This window comes from Lepidochelys kempii, chromosome 13, assembly GCF_965140285.1.
Source record: "Lepidochelys kempii isolate rLepKem1 chromosome 13, rLepKem1.hap1, whole genome shotgun sequence".
In the NCBI taxonomy this organism is placed as follows: domain Eukaryota; kingdom Metazoa; phylum Chordata; order Testudines; family Cheloniidae; genus Lepidochelys; species Lepidochelys kempii.
The window spans coordinates 23,160,487-23,176,660 of NC_136392.1; the positions used below are offsets into that span (position 1 = coordinate 23,160,487).

A 16,174-nucleotide genomic window follows, 5' to 3' on the forward strand; every position below is an offset into this window, starting at 1 on the left:
TTTATTTTAAAAGCAAGTAGGAAAATGAACCCACTGAAGAAAATTTGATATTATATTTTATCAGTGTATAAAGCACTGGTTAGGAGGTGTTCTGACTGGCTGTCGAACACGGTTTCAGAAATAGGGTACACTCAAGGCACTGTAATTTGCATACACAAGCTCTTGTTTTAAGGTGGCCAGACGTCCTGATAATAGGGGCTTTGTCTTATATAGGGAACTATTTCCCCTACTGTCCTGATTTTTCACACTTGCTGTCTGGTCACCCTCTCTTGTTTGCATATGAAAACATTGTCTGGGCTTGAGGTCCCTCATTTGTGACACAGTTGAGAAGTAGGAAGGCCTGGACTACAAATAGGTTATGGACCTAACAATTGCACCAACCTTGTTATTTGGCAATCAGTCTCTCTAAAGGGGTGAGTTGTATTGTTATGCTGTCAAACCTCAGGGACAACGGGTAGCATGAGTTGAGGACGGCGCTTTAACTGAACTGAACTTGGGGATTATAATGGACAATTAAACCTGTTTTTAAAGACTTTTATGCTTTTGCCAGGACACAGATAGTTTCATCTAAGCATTGGGTAACTGGCAGCCAGATCGATATTGTGAATACAAGTGACCTTTTTGTGCACTGAAAATCCTTTTTTTTTTTTTTTTAAATCAAATTTATAAAAAAAATCTTAAATTATTTTCAAAAACATTTTAAAATATTTCTGATCCAAATGAAACAACCTCATTTCCTGCAGGATTCCCTTCAGCTTCTCAAATGATCTACCTTGGTTGGTTCTCGAGTGGTTCAAGTATAGAGTCAGAGATTCCTGTACCCTGCACCCCACAGAGAATCTCTTACAGCTTTCTAAGTGAAATTCTAGGGACAGTGTTCTGCAGAAGGTCAGACTGTGGGATCACAGTGGCCTCTTCTGGCCTTAAAATCTATGAATCTACATGTGAATAAACCGGACTGGTTGAAGTGGCCTATTTAAACATGCTGGCCAAGAATCTCTGCTTCACTAAGCTTCCTATCTCAGTGAGAAGGGGGAAGTGTCTGGGATGGATCTGTGCCATACTGAACTCCAGTGTAGGGTAGACCAGCTTAGATGCTGTTCTTAAGATATCTGGCTATGGTCTGGAGGGGCCACAAGACCACTGAATGTTGCCTGTGCATTGTACTCTGGCTGCAGCCTTTCTCTGCTCACTGTACTCTACGCTGGGCATGGCATGGGGGTGGGTATCCTGGGTCTGTAATGGCTCACAGTTCCCCCACAATGAGGGGAATGCTTAGCTGGCCAGACCTGGCTACTTTTTAGCCCCTTCATGTAGCTCAGGTCACAGAGCAAAGGGATCCGAATCCAAAGGAGAATCTATAATGTTGTGAGCCCCTATCAGCGGATCTGCCCTATGTACAGCTCTGTTTCAGAACTCACTAGTACGCCTCTTCATTAGGATTTGTGCTCATGGCTCCGGGCTGAAACTTGGAAGCAAATTAAAGAGGACTTTAGTTTCCCACTGCATGGGCCTCCTACGTTTCCTTTAATCCTGCGCTCCTGTGCCAGCTGATTGTTCTTAGAGGTTTTTTTTGACCTTGAGAAATAAATTGAAGGTCAACAAGAGACAGGCTTCTTTTGAGACCTTCAGTTGTTTCCTCTAAATTAATAGCCTATACAACTAATGACAATCAACTCCTGCTTTCCCCTTCTCGAGAACTCTTGTTTGTTCCACACTGAATGTTGTTCTTTAAAACCTGTGATTTTGTAGCACTGCACCCTGCTGACTCCTCCCCTCTGAGTTGATACATTTTTGTGTTTAGTTTTTCATTTTAGTTTCAAACTCACTCTTGCCTGTTTTGTTTCTTGGTGCCAGGAGTCCCTATGGGCCTGGCTCATGTCCTTGGAAATACTTCTAAGTTAAGTGATGTCTGTCTTGCATTTTTTGATATCTGGAAGACTTCAGTCTCCTTCCTTTTCCCACCTTGATTAGGTTTGGAACAGTTTTAAATTGGGTCATATTTTTTGGCTTAAACTGGTAGCAAGTGTCCCCTTTGAAGTAGTTCAGCACAACAGGAGGAAACCTTTTTATTAATGCATCTGATGAAAGAGAGACAGTCTGAGCAGTTCTCCGTACAGAAAGAACATTGAGCAGATGATGCAGAAGTCCAAGGACCTAACACCCCATAGAGAGCAGCTCTCTGGATGGAATGATCCTGTGCTGGAACAAAATGAATGCACAGCAACACTGTTTTCTTATCAGATTCAGAAGAGCTTGGGTTATGTGAGTGTTTTACAGTGCACTTTTTGTTTTGTGTTTGTCAACATCTACTGATTAAAAATGAAACTGTTTTACTATTCCAGTACCCAAAAAGCACTGCAGGAACAAGGGGCTGTGACAGCTTTGACATCTGATGGTTTACGAGCCACCAGATTTAGGAACAAGTGCTGTTGAAGAGAGGGGAATCCTTTCTTTCCAGTGGTGCTGTAGAAAGCATTTCTTTCTGGTCCTTGTAGCCCCTTGAGAGATTGTGCCTTTAAAATTCAAATAATTCCAGATTGCCTCCTGTCCCCCTCCCTAATTTCTTACCATCACAACACTTGGCCCAGGATTGACCTGAGCATGAGATGACATCCCATGCCTAGTTGACTCTTCATAACTCTGCTCCATCTGACTTACTAGGCTTCTTCAGCACAGCACTCAAACATGTGCCTATATAATAATAATGGCACAGTCACTCTTTATAGAGCATGGTGTAAGCGCTGATGAGTTCTTTGATGGCTGCTGAGTCCAATGCATGAGTGATCGTCCCTCCACGGGTAGGGAACACCCACACGCAAGCAATGCTCTGAATCAGAGCATCAGTTTCTTTCCTCCTCTGACGCCAGACATCAGGAAGCTTGATCCAGTCTGCCTTGCTCCATCTACAAGCTGGCTCTGCCAACCAGCGTGGCATTCTGCACTCCTTTCTCAATCGTCCACAGAGATTCCAAAGGATACTAAGTCATCTGTGCAAGCATCCTCAAATCTGCACAGCGGTCTGCCTCTTCACGAGCTTCAGAGTACAATGTACTCTTCAGGATCCTATAATCCAGCATTTACCCCAAACCATACAAAAAACCTCAACAGCTTTCATATCAGATGCTTGTGTAAAATTCTTCAAATAAGATGGCAAGACAGGGTGACAAACATGGAAGTGTTAAATCGTGCTGGTATGTCATTTGTGGGGACGTTGATTAGTAAGTAAAGGCTCAGGTGGCTTGGACATAGGCACATGATTTGGCATTCATTTGACAAGTCCCATTTAATATTCATGCTTTGCTGAATATGGATGGCTTGCTGAAATGGGCTAAATGCAGTGTCCGTGTTGCATATCTCAGCCTGACTCATTCAGCTTTACCAATGTTGGGGGTCTAATTATCTTGTTTTGTCTGTTTTTCCCATAACAAATATTAGCACTGGTTTTCATGCTGCCCCTTTCATGCCAAATGCCTTCCCTGAACTGATCCTTAAGGCCGTGTCTTTTCCTCTCCATGATGCTTAGCAAAAATTGGCTGTACAGAAGGCTGGAGAATTGTCTCACCTCTTTTCTCCCTTTCATTTGTTTCATGGAGAAGGTTGGATTGACATGGCTTACATCACTATGGAGTAGTTTCTTTAGGAGGGTATGCCAGATCCCCATTGGAATAAAAAACAATGTCCACAAAAGAGTAACTCCAGCTGGTGCTGCTGCTTTGCAGCTAGTTCTTGACTGAACAAAGGCCAGGGGAGAAAACCTTGAATCAAATTTGCTGCGGGGAAAATGTCAGGTGGTTGGCACTGCAGTACAGCTCTGCCCTCCGGCATCTCTTGTGGCTGTGGTGGCTTCCAAACATCATGGCCATCAAGCCTTTGGGCCTAGTCAGTATCGCTTTAATCCTACTTTGAAGAAATACTTCCAGTTATTGAAGCAAAGTGCAGAACATATTTTATTGGTGATATTAACCTCTATCCTGAGATATGTGCTAACCCCAGAGTGGCCAAAGGTGCATTGCAATATCCTCACGCTGTCTTGGTCTGTGTGAGAAGATGCAAATGTCCTTTTGAGAATGGACATCTAAGAGGTATGTATGATGGAATCAAGAAAGCAATAGAACTTTCTGCCAAATAGACTGTCCCACTCAAATCTCTTAATGGAGACATCATTACCGTTAGACACAAACAGTGCTCCACCCAGTGTTGCATCAGTTACAAACTATTTGCATGGAACCATTGTTTTTGAAGTAGTGCTAAGCATGATCCTTAGATTCCAGATTACTGAAGAGTTCGATATAGAACCATCTATAAATGTGCTTGAAAAGGCAATCACCTCCCTAGCATCAGGGAAGGACACGAGAAAAGATGGAATTCCAGCTGAAGTACTGAAACAAGGAGAAGTTGTGCTTGAACATCTGCACAATGCCTTGCTTGCCTGCTGAAGGGAAGGTGGGGTACCACAAGACATGAAGGATGCTAACATCATAATACAGTATGTATTAAAAAAAAAAGAGAGAGAGATTGGAGTGATTGTAACAATTACAGAGGACTTTCTCTCGTTAGTGTTGCTGGCAAGGCATTCACGTGGGTCATCCTTAACACTGAGTAGTGAGGTGGCAAAGTTTGCAAATGATACAAAATCGCTCGAGAGTTAAGTCCAAATTTGACTGCAAAGAGTTACAAAGGTATCTCACTAAACTGGGTAACTGGGCAAGAAGATGGCAGATGAAATTCAAGGTTAATTAAATGCAAAGTAATGCACATAGGAAAAGCATAATCCTAGCTATACGTACAAAATGATGGGATCTAAATTAGCTGTTACCATTCAAGATAGATCTTGGAGTCATTGTGGATAGTTCTCTGAAAACATCTGCTCATGTGCAGCAGCAGACAAAAAGGCTAACAATGGTAGAAATCATTGGGAAAGGGATAGATGAGAAGACAGAATATTGCTACTATATAAATCCATTTTATGCCCACACCTTGAACACTGCATGCAGTTTTAGTTGTCCCATCTCAAAAAGCCATACATTAGAACTGGAAAAAGTACAGAGAAGGGCAACAAAAATGATTAGGGGTATGCAACAGCTCTCTTATGAGGAGAGATTAAAAAGGTTGGTAGTTCAGTTTAGAAACTAAGGGAGGGGATATGATAAAATCATAAATGGTGTGGAGAAAGTGAATAGGGAAGTGTTATTTACCCCTTCACGTAACACAAGAACCAGGGGTCACCCAATAAAATTAACAGGCAACAGATTTAAAACAAACATAAGGAAGTACTTCTTCACACAATGCACCATCAACCTGTGGAACTCATTACCAGGGGATGTTGTGAAGGCTAAAAGTACAACTGGTTTTAAAAAAAGAATTAGATAAGTTCAGGGGCGATAAGTCTGTCGATGGCTATTAGCCAAGATACCCAGACCATGGGGTTGGGTCCCTGGCTATCCCTAAACCCTTGGCTGCCAGAAGCTGGAACTATATGATGGGGATGGATCACTGGATAAATAGCCCTGTTCTGTTCATTCCCTCTGAAGCATCTGGCACCAACCACTGTCAGAAGACAGGATACTGTGCTAGATGAACCATTGATCTGATTCAGTATGGCCATTCTTATGTTCTTAATTCTTGCTGAATGTGCATATTCAGAGAATCAGTGCAACTTCTGTGCTGGTAGATCAACTATCAGCATGCTCTTCACACTAAGGCAACTGTAAGAACAATGTGAAGAACAACAACAAACTTCTGTGTATGGCCTTCATAGATCTTACAAAGGCTTTTGTTGTGGTCAGCAGAAAGGGCCTTTTCCAATTCCTAGAGAGAATTGGTTGCCCCTCAGTCCTCCTTAGTTGCATTTGGATTTGATTCTTCCATGGTTTCATGAAGGCTACAATCTAGTATGTTGGTGATCAAACTGGTAGCTTTGAAATCTACAGGTGGTGTCAAAAAGGGATATGTTTTGGCATAGTCCTCTTTGGTATATTCTTCTCTCTGCTGCTTTGTAATGCTTTCTCATCTAGTACCACAGATGTTCATCTCCATACAAGATTGGATGGAAAACGCTTCAATGTTGCATATTTAAGAGCATGATTAAAGAACTACTTTATGCCAATGACGCAGCACTTGTCACACACAGCAAGAGGAGCTCCAGCAGCTTTGCAGTAGCGTGCATTAGTTTGAGGAATTCAGACTAACCATCTGCCTAAAGAAGACAATGTTGTGTGTGGTTTTGCACCAGAAGTTTTAATAGCTACTACCAAGCTCAAAGTTATGCACAAATTTTGCTATGTAGGGTCAGTTATATTGGTTACCTGATCTCTAGATGATGAGTTCTGAGAAGGGCTGCCACCCGCATTCGGTCAACTGACTAAGCACTTGAACATCAAGATATGCGTCTTCCAGATGTTAATTCTGAGCACGCTGCTGTATGGTGACGAGACTCAGAGTGCCTAAGCAGGCATAACAGAAGGCTAAACAGCTTCCACGCCTCCTGTCCTCATTGTATTTTAAATATCAAGTGGGGAACCAAGGTGCCTAATAGAGAGAAGTACTTGAAAAAGCAAAATTCAGAACTGCCAAGTCTAATCACTGGTCTCAAACACAGACATCTCCATTGGCTTGGTTATTGGCACTGAATGGACAATGGATACATTCAAAGGATCTCCAGTATGGAGAATTTGTGGATGCTCCAAGGCTACTGGGCCAACCTAGGCTCAGGTTTAAGGACGTTTGCAAGAGGGACTTGAAAAGTTTCAACATGGACGTTACCAGCTGGGAAGATGCAGCTAGCAGCAGCCTGCATTAGATGGTTGTGTTGCATCAGGAAGCTAAAGGGACTGGAGAGAGAGAGATGGCTGCATGGAGAGGGGTGAAGAGAAAAGAGCAGCAGCCCTCCAATGCTTGTAATGAGTCAGCTTTATCTTCTGGCCCTGCACCTTATGCCTACATTATCTCTTGCAATGACTCTCACTTCAGAATTGAACTTTTTAGCTACTTGTGCTGCAAGCATGACATGCAGTAACTGAACTGCTTTGCACTTACACCATTGTCTTTCAAGATGGAGGGTTGCCATGTTTTTTTGTTTGTTTACTATGCACTTCACTAACTTGATTTTCTAGCCAATTGCTTTGTTGAGTTAATTTGTAAAAAATCTAAGTGTTAAACTTTTTGTTATGGTTACGGTTCGTCTGAGTGAACTTGGTTATTCCACCTACTCTTTGCTTAAAACATACAATCTCCACCTCCAATCTAAACTGCTGTTACTCGTGTAGGTCACTGAATGTTCCTTCGTCACTGTTGTCACAGGTCAATGAGAGATAATCTTATAAGCGTCTGGAATCTGCAGCTAACTTGATGTATGCTTTCTGCCTCATCAGTCACATTTTTAAAGCAGCTTTAAACTGTCACTTTTGTTTAGAAAATCAAAAGAAAAGATTGTCTTCAGTTTAGAGAAACAATTGGGCTTTAAATCTATTTGCATTACAGTAATGTGAGAGGAAGGGTGGTTCAGTGGTTAGTGTGCCAGCCTAAGACTTGGGTGCAAGTCTGTGCTCCACAGCAGACTTCTTGCCTGACCTTGAGCAAATCATTTAGCCTCCCTGTACCTCAGTTCTCCTTCGGTAAAATGGAAAGGATAGCAACTCCTAACCTCATAGGGTGTTGGAATAAATACATTAAAGATTGTGAGGCAACCAGATACTACAGGTCATAGAAGTACTTTAAATAGAGTGCCCAGTCAGGGCTGTACAATGCATAATGCTGTACAAATGCATAATGAAAAGATGGCCCCTGCACCAAAAAGCTTGCAGCCTAACTTCACACGTGATGTCAGTGGGAATAGAACCCATGGATGTCTGTGGGCCAAATTCAGTGAGGGAAAACAGTGGTGTCAGTTACACATCAGGTGTAAATAGGTCAGGAAAAAAGGGATGTTCTAAGTTTCTGGGGTTGGGTGGGAATCAGTGTAATTAACCATGTGGGGCTGGTTCTTTATTCAGAATCGTGTGAATAAATGTCTTCTACTGTCCCTCCCAGGGCAAGCAAGGAGATGTGTCCTTGATTCAGTGTCCAGATTCTCTTGTACACCTTATGTTTTTATTTTCTGTAATGGGATCAAATGTAGAATTAAGTCGTGTGGTTTGTGTATACATATTTAAATGTGATTACTTGTGCATATTTACATATCAATATCTGTGGTGTGTATGCAGATATATATTCCTCTGTGTTCCTGACTCCAATTTGATTTCACTTTGAAGAGCTGCGAGCTGTCATTTGTTTCTCTAGAAATACTTCCTTAGTGAAGCCAATGACCACTGTAGAATGAGAAACAGATCTGATCACCGAGGCAAGTGTTTGATCAAGTGACCATTACTTTTATTTGGAATTGGTGTAGGGGAATACCAAGCAGAACTACTCGATTTGGGTCAATAGGGAAGGATATTTCTTTTTTCATCTCCCCAACTCCTACCGTAATATGCTCGTTTCCTCTTCTTAAGAGCTGGTTATCCGATCCCTTTTGTAAGCATTTCTCTCCTTTCTAGGGGACTTCCCAAACATGCAAACGCTAGTCTCTTACTTTGTGACTGTCAGAGCAATACAACTTTCAACAGCTGGGGAGGGGAAGCAGACACTCATCGGGGGGTGGCTGGGTGACCTAATAGGGCTTTAGTATCTTGAACTTCCCTTTCATGGAATCATATCAGTGCACTGTTTGTTCAGCAGGTCCTAGTTGTTTTGCTTCTCTTACTAATTCCCAGTACTGTGAGTCCCAAATGTTTTAAAAACAGCAATCCATGAACTGGGTCCCCAAAAATCATGATTGGCTTAAGCACAGAGATTTAAAAAAAAGTATTGGGGTAAAGACTCTTTGGTTTTTGAGCCTTTAGGTTTTATTTCCTTGACCGTGATTTCTTTTTTAAAATGAAAGTTTAGTTTCTCACATAATCGTGTGACTGCAGGAGCTGTCGCTTCAAGGAAAACACCAACTATTGTGAGACTTGTGATAAAACCACAAGAGTTGGCAACACTGATTTCACCCGTAGAGCTAGTGACAGCCCTCTAAAATGCAGAGTTTGATAATGGCAAAATCTCTGTGACATAACATAGAGGTTCAGTGTTATCATTACTAGTTAGTAGGTTACATAGGGCTAAATCAGTTTATATAGCTTGTGGTAAAATGAGTGGTGTGCTCATTTTTTGGTTGTCTCTGTTGCATATATTGCTTGCACTACAAAAGATTTGCATTCTGAGTCTGGAATGATCTAAAATCACTTTCCTTCAAGAAGTTTGGGAATACCTATGGAAATCAGGCAAGCGTCGATCAACTGGTGTAGGGACTGGGGCTGAATCCAGGTTCTGTAACCATCAAGTTGTCAAAGCCATTGTGAAAAATCTACTCTGCTCTTGCTCACTTTGAGTGCTGTGGCAGTGTTTAATTCCTAAACGCTCACTTCCTGAGACTATGCCTAGAGCATCTTCTATTGTCAAAATAGATCAAGTATCTTTGCTTAAAGCCTAATAACCTGCTGCTCGGCAGACAACTGGGGAGTAATTCTGGTCTCTGTATTTGGTCTCCTAAGGCTTGTGTGATGGGTTGGATCACAGAAACCCCTTTGGAGCTTCCAGCTGGTATGCTGAGACTAACCCTGAGCCTGTTTCTCCTGGCAGCTTGGGACTTCAGTGCTCTGCCTGGTTTGAGCCAGACCCATTAGTCTGCTGCAAACCCAGACCCAGGTCTGAACCACATCCCCCAACAGCTGCAGGCTTAACTGAAAACAGCTTAAGAAGTGTTCCTGTCTCCAGCACTCAGATGCCCAACCCTCAATGGGGTCAAACCCCAAATTGTTTTACTCATAAATTGTTCGCCCTCTATAACACTGATAGAGAGAGATGCACAGCTGTTTGCCTCCCCCCCATAGGTATTAATAGATACTCTGGGTTAATTAATAAGTAAAAAATGATTTTATTAAATACAAAAAGTAGGATTTCAGTGGTTCCAAGTAATAACAGACAGAACAAAGTGAATTACCAAGCAAAATAAAATAAAACACACAAGCCTATGCCTAATACAGTAAGAAAGTGATTACAGATGAAACCTCACCCTCAGAGATGTTCGTGTAAGCTTCTTTTACAAAGTAGCCTCCTAGTCTGGGTCCAGCAATCACTCACACCCCTGTGGTTACTGTCATTTGTTCCAGTTTCTTTTGGGTGTCCTTTGTGGATGGCGAGGCTTTCTCTTGAGCCAGCTGAGGACAAAATGGAGGGGTCTCCCAGGGGCTTAAATAGACTTTCTCTTGTGGGTGGAGACCCCCTCCTCTCTTCTATGCAAAATCCAGCTCCAAGATGGAGTTTTGGAGTCACATAGGCTAGTTACATGTCCATGCATGACTCAGTTTTTACAGGCAGCAGCCATTGCCCACATGCTATCTTAATGTCTTCAGGAAGACCTTTTATGTAAATTGGAGTCTTCCAAGATCTATTGTCAGTTAAGTGTTTCTTAATTGGGCACTTAATTTGCACATTCCTTTCTCAAGAAGCTAACCAAATGCTTTACTATGGCTACTTAAACTCAAACAAGTACACAGCCAATATTCATAACTTCAAATACAAAAATGACACATGCATACAAATAGAATAAATATATTCAGTAGGTCATAACCTTTGCAAAAACATTACATGGCATATGTAGCATAAAACATATTCCGGTTATGTTAGATTTACATTCATAAGCATATTTCCATAAAGAATTATGGGGTGCAACATCACAGTTTGTCTATGCAGCACTGGCTAAGTGTACCAGAAGGGTGTGATTTGTAGAGCGCTCTAAAGTCCTGTGCTCTGACTGCCCCATGTAGACTCTGCTGGCACGCTCTAAAAGGTACCTAGTTTGCACTAACAGTCCCACATTCAATAGGACTGTAGCTTTCTTTGGGGAGGCCTACAGCTTAGCTGACCGGAGCTAGTATGAGATTTTGTTACTCCTTACTTACACTGATGGGTATTCCGTATTAGGTCGTCGGAAAGACAGTCAAAGGAAACGTGCATTGTTACTACTGCCACTCGCGTCATAGTGCATGTAGCTAGACTAATTAATTAATGAGCCTGTTTCCAGCTTTCAACCTCCTATTATCACTAAACAAAAACAATAGGATGTCGCTCACTTATCTTTATTTGGTTGTTGCAGTCATTAATCATGAAGTGTTGACTTATTCTCACTCGGCATGAAAGTCAAGCCCAGATATCAGTTTATTTAATTTATTTCCTTCCTCTCTCCACAGCAGAAGTTGCCCTTGCAAAATGAGCCAGTTTCCTCAGAAGAGTTCTATGGAGCCCCCATTGTCGGAGTGCATGAATTCCAGAGCAGATTATTTGGACAGCTTGTCAATGGACAATTTTTGGCTGGAGGTGGAGAATATCAAACAGAGCACAGAAGCTGAGCAAGAGGAGTGCAACCTTACAGATGTCAAAACCCCAGAGGGTAGGTCACTGGGAATATGGGTAGAGGGAGCAATGGAAAGGAAAATGTATGTCATTGGCAAGGAACAAATCTCACTGGGTAAAGTTTTGAAAAGTACCTTTGTATTTGAGTCATTTTGAACATGGGATGTAGGCTCCTGAGTCATTTAAGTACATAGGTACTTTTTGATAGATTTACCTATTACCATTTGGGGAGGGGGGATAAAGAGTAGGGGCAGCTATTTGGATGGGGAAAAGAGCAAAAATATTCTGGGGTGCGAAAGGAATTGTGCAGCATGGTCTCATCTAGAATTAAGGGACAAATTTTTAACAGTGCAAGTGATTAACCGTTGGAATAAACTACCAAGGGAAGTGGTGCCTTCAAGACAGGGGGCCTTTATGAAAGATAGATGGGAACTTGAGGGTCACATTAAAAGATCTGACTGGCTGGACGTGGCCGTAGTTTGCCCACCCCTGGACTAGATCTAATAGTCCCTTCTGGGCATCTGACAAAGTGGGTATTCACCCATGAAAGCTTATGCTCCAGTACGTCTGTTAGTCTATAAGGTGCCACAGGACTCTTTGCCACTTTTACAGATCCAGACTAACACGGCTACCCCTCTGATACTTTCTCCTTGCAGTCAGTCTAGCCCACTAGATGGCATTGTAGCATGAGGTCTTCAAATCTTTGTGTAGCAAAAGAGAGAGCACTGAACGTTTTTTGCCGATAATGAAGTGCAAAGGAAGAGCTTGGATTCCAGACTGCAGTTTAAAGCACTGCTAAAGCAGTATACGCTGCAGGGCATGTGGTTGGAGCTTAGCAAACAACAAATAACAATAACAGAAACAAACTGAGGGCTATGTACAGATGAGGAGCTCCCCAAAATGCTGACACAAATGAAAAATATCCTGATTCTTTCCTGAGAGGAAGTGGTTTATCTCCTCTGGAAAAATTAATCATAGAACTCCCCCACAAACTGTCAGCAAGGCACTTCATGCATGTAAGATGGCCTGGACCCTTCTGGTTATTTGGCTCTCCTGGTACTCCCAAAGCCCCTCATAAGTCCTTCTGTGGCACTGTGTGTGGGAAGGAAGATGGCAGCTTTTCATGCTTCTGAAATTGTATTTAAATCATAACCTGTTCATCGTGCTGCCTCCCCAGTCCTCATAGTTCACGATCTTCAATACTAGTAACTGCCCCAGCTGTCCAGTCACAAGCATGTAGAATTAAATGGGCATTTTTAGGAGCAGTTTTTTTTTCCCCCCAGAAAGAGAGAATGTGATAAAAGACATCAAGAAACTTGTGTATTGTAGAAAGCAGTGCTGGGCTGACACTAAACTGAAGTTACAAAGATTGAGATTACTGAATCTCAGAAGTTCTTTGTCTCCTGCCCAGCTTGAAGCTCAGTGACTTTGCCATATGTCTAAGAAAGAGGTCTGTACAAGGGAAAACCCTTTCTTCTTGCAGCTTCTTTGAAACCCATGTGTCAGAAATTTTCTCTTAGCTTTTGGGATTACAACATATTTTAGTCCAATGCAGGATGGGCTAAATCTCTTTAGGTAATTCAGGGTAATATTCCTTTATGACTACTATTTTTGGCTAAATTACATCTCAAAAGGTGTGTTCATGATGGCCAGTGTTCTCTTTAAATTCCCAGATCCATGTGTCTTCCATATGGTGTTCCCCAAGGGTCAGTCCTAGGACCAATCCTAATCAATTTATTCATAAAGGATCTGGAGAAAGGGGTAAACGGTGAGGTGGCAAAGTTTGCAGATGATACTACACTGCTCAAGATAGTTAAGACCAAAGCAGACTGTGAAGAATTTCAAAAATATCTCACAAAATTAAGTGATTGGGCAACAAAATGGCAAATGAAATTTAATGTGGATAAATGTAAAGTAATGCACATTGGAAAAAATAACCCCAACTATACATATGATATGATGGGAGCTAATTTAGCTACAACTAATCAGGAGAAAGATCTTGGAGTCATCATGGATAGTTCTCTGAAGACGTCCACGCAGTGTGCAGCGGCAGTCAAAAAAGCAAACAGGATGTTAGGAATCATTTAAAAAGGGATAGAGAATAAGACAGAGAATATCTTATTGCCCTCATATAAATCCATGGTACGTCCACATCTTGAATAGTGCATACAGATATGGTCCCCTCATCTCAAAAAAGATATACTGGCGTTAGAAAAGGTTCAGAGAAGGGCAACTGAAATGATTAGGGGTTTGGAACGGGTCCCATATGAGGAGAGATTAAAGAGGCTAGGACTTTCATCTTGGAAAAGAGGAGACTAAGGAGGGATATGATAGAGGTATATAAAATCATGAGTGGTGTGGAGAAAGTGAATAAGGAAAAGTTATTCACTTGTTCCCATAATATAAGAACTAGGGGCCACCAATTGAAATTAATGGGCAGCAGGTTTAAAACAAATAAAAGGAAGTTCTTCTTCACTCAGTGCACAGTCAACCTGTGGAACTCCTTGCGTGAGGAGGTTGTGAAGGCTAGGACTATAACAGGGTTTAAAAGAGAACTAGATAAATTCATAGAGGTTAAGTCCATTAATAGCTATTAGTCAGGATGGATAAGGAATGGTGTCCCTAGCCTCTGTTTGTCAGAGGGTGGAGATGGATGGCAGGAGAGAGATCACTTGATCATTACTTGTTAGGTTCACTGCCTCTGGGGCACCTGGCATTGGCCACCGTTGGTAGATAGAATACTGGGCTGGATGGACCTTTGGTGTGACCCAGGATGGCCATTCTTATGTTGCTCAGTTACATATTTCCCTTCTCTCCCTGGGAATGTTTTCTATCTAGCATCTGTGTAGCTTGGGTCAGCCTTGAAATTATTCTCCAAATTAAATCACCAAGGCCAGATTTTCATGAACCTGTGTACTGGACAGTTCCTCCCAATGGAGTTTCCCAGAGAAATAACCAGTCATACTTGTTTCCTTATATGCCAGCAGTAAATGTAATTTAGCCAAAAGGTTATTAAATGGAAATTATTTAGATGAATTATATCCAAGATACTTTGGATGCATCAGACAGGCCAGTAGGTTTAACAGAAGACCATAAATCAGATACCGAATTAGCTGTGTGTGCCAGTTTTGTTTCCTGTTATGAGTGGAATTGGAAACTTTCAGAGTTGCAAAAATTACACTGACATTTCTCCTCACCACCAAAATTTAATAAACTAAGGCCCTGTTGTGCACACCTTGCTCCCACTGACTTCAAAGGTCAGGATTTTTGTCAGAATAAGGAGTCTAGTGCAAGGCTCTTCAATTAGATTAGATTAAGGCTCCAGTCCTGCAAATACATGAGTAACCTCAAACATCTGAGTTCCCATTGAATTTAGTGGCACTACTCATGTGCACAGGTGTTTATAGGATTGGGGGCTTAACATAGAGCTGGCTGCATTTTTTTTGTCCGTTTTTTCCAGCAAAAATGGCTCTCTGACAAAATGGGAACTCACAAATCTTCCTGGCCAAGTTGAACCTCAGAATAGTAAATCTAGACTACAAAGCAAGTGATACTTGTTTCTGTTCTGTTTTCACCAAGTTAGAAAATAAGGGTTAGCGTGGAAAATATCTTGCACTGTGACTCCATAATGAGCTGTCTCCTCTTTTTTCATTATATGGATTCTTTTACTTCAGTATACTTCTTTTTAAGGCTATGTGATGAGATGTTAGCTTTATCCAGTTGTTAGGTGAATTTAACTTCACAAGGCTGGGGTACTTCCTATAAAAACATTTAACAGACATACGGTATAATAGAGTGGACAGTCATGGTCTGCTTGAGCAGCTGTCCCAGAAGAGGAAATATCAGTTTCTGTCAGAGGAAGTGCATGAACAAATATCCCCTCTTTAGTCAGTTCAATAGTGATTTTTTGGCCATGTTTGTAAATGGATAAGTACAGAATGTCTGTGAACCTCCCTATAGTGAATAAGCGTGGTATGCAGAGACCGGGCTGAGGAAGAGAGGAGGCTGTATGGCAAACAGTGTATTAAGGCTGAAACTACACATGAATATTTTTATCCTCAGAGTTCAAACAGCTGCCTCATTCTCATAGCACTGTCTGAGCTGCACACCGAATGAGTTATGCAGGAAAAATATGCCATGTCCTCAGACTTCATTCATTTGCAGAAGGGGACAGGGTGAAGTTTTTGCAGACAACTTTACATTTGGGATATCTTGACTTCTGAGAGCTTCACTTTGGACCCATAACATGCTTTGACTATAGTAGTGTGTGTATATATATATTTTAAATGAATATAGTTGTAAATTAAATACATAACTTAACTTAATTTTACCTGTATGTATCGATACTGCAAGGATGTCTGGGCCCACTTGAAATGTAATGGCAAATAAACTGTGGTGGTAAAAAAATAATGTTACTGCACCAAGATAACTGCACATAAGAAGTTAAATAAAAGATGATAAAATTGAATCCAGGCAGAATCTGGATATATCCTGAGGTAAATCTAACTATGTATCTTGCTGTTAAAGGAACAATCTAAATAGTAAGAGCATAAAAGCCACCTAGGGAATATCCGTTGTTGTTGTGTTTTAACAGCTTTTCTCTTGATTGATTGTGCTAGGAAGCTGTCAGTGGATCAGATGGAGTGAACTGGTGCCGACCCCAGTGCACTCACTGAGTGGAGTGCTGCTTTATGACAGGGCAGAATTTTGCCTAGGAAGTTCCTTTGAGGCCAGATTG

General features: G+C 41.5%; 1 protein-coding gene across 6 annotated transcripts in view; it reads left to right on the top strand.

The window, feature by feature from the left end:
• Positions 1 to 16,174, top strand: part of ARHGAP40 (Rho GTPase activating protein 40) — a 74,744-nt gene that overhangs the window by 35,485 nt on the left and 23,085 nt on the right. For 5 of the 6 annotated variants that reach the window (XM_078848186.1, XM_073309758.2, XM_078848185.1 and 2 more), the window contains one exon: positions 11,274 to 11,473. In XM_078848186.1, coding sequence (XP_078704312.1) covers positions 11,293 to 11,473 — 181 coding nt within the window. In that variant the 5' untranslated portion in view covers positions 11,274 to 11,292. The remainder of the gene's footprint in view (positions 1 to 11,273; positions 11,474 to 16,174) is intronic. The other variant, XM_078848183.1, reaches the window with a different exon arrangement.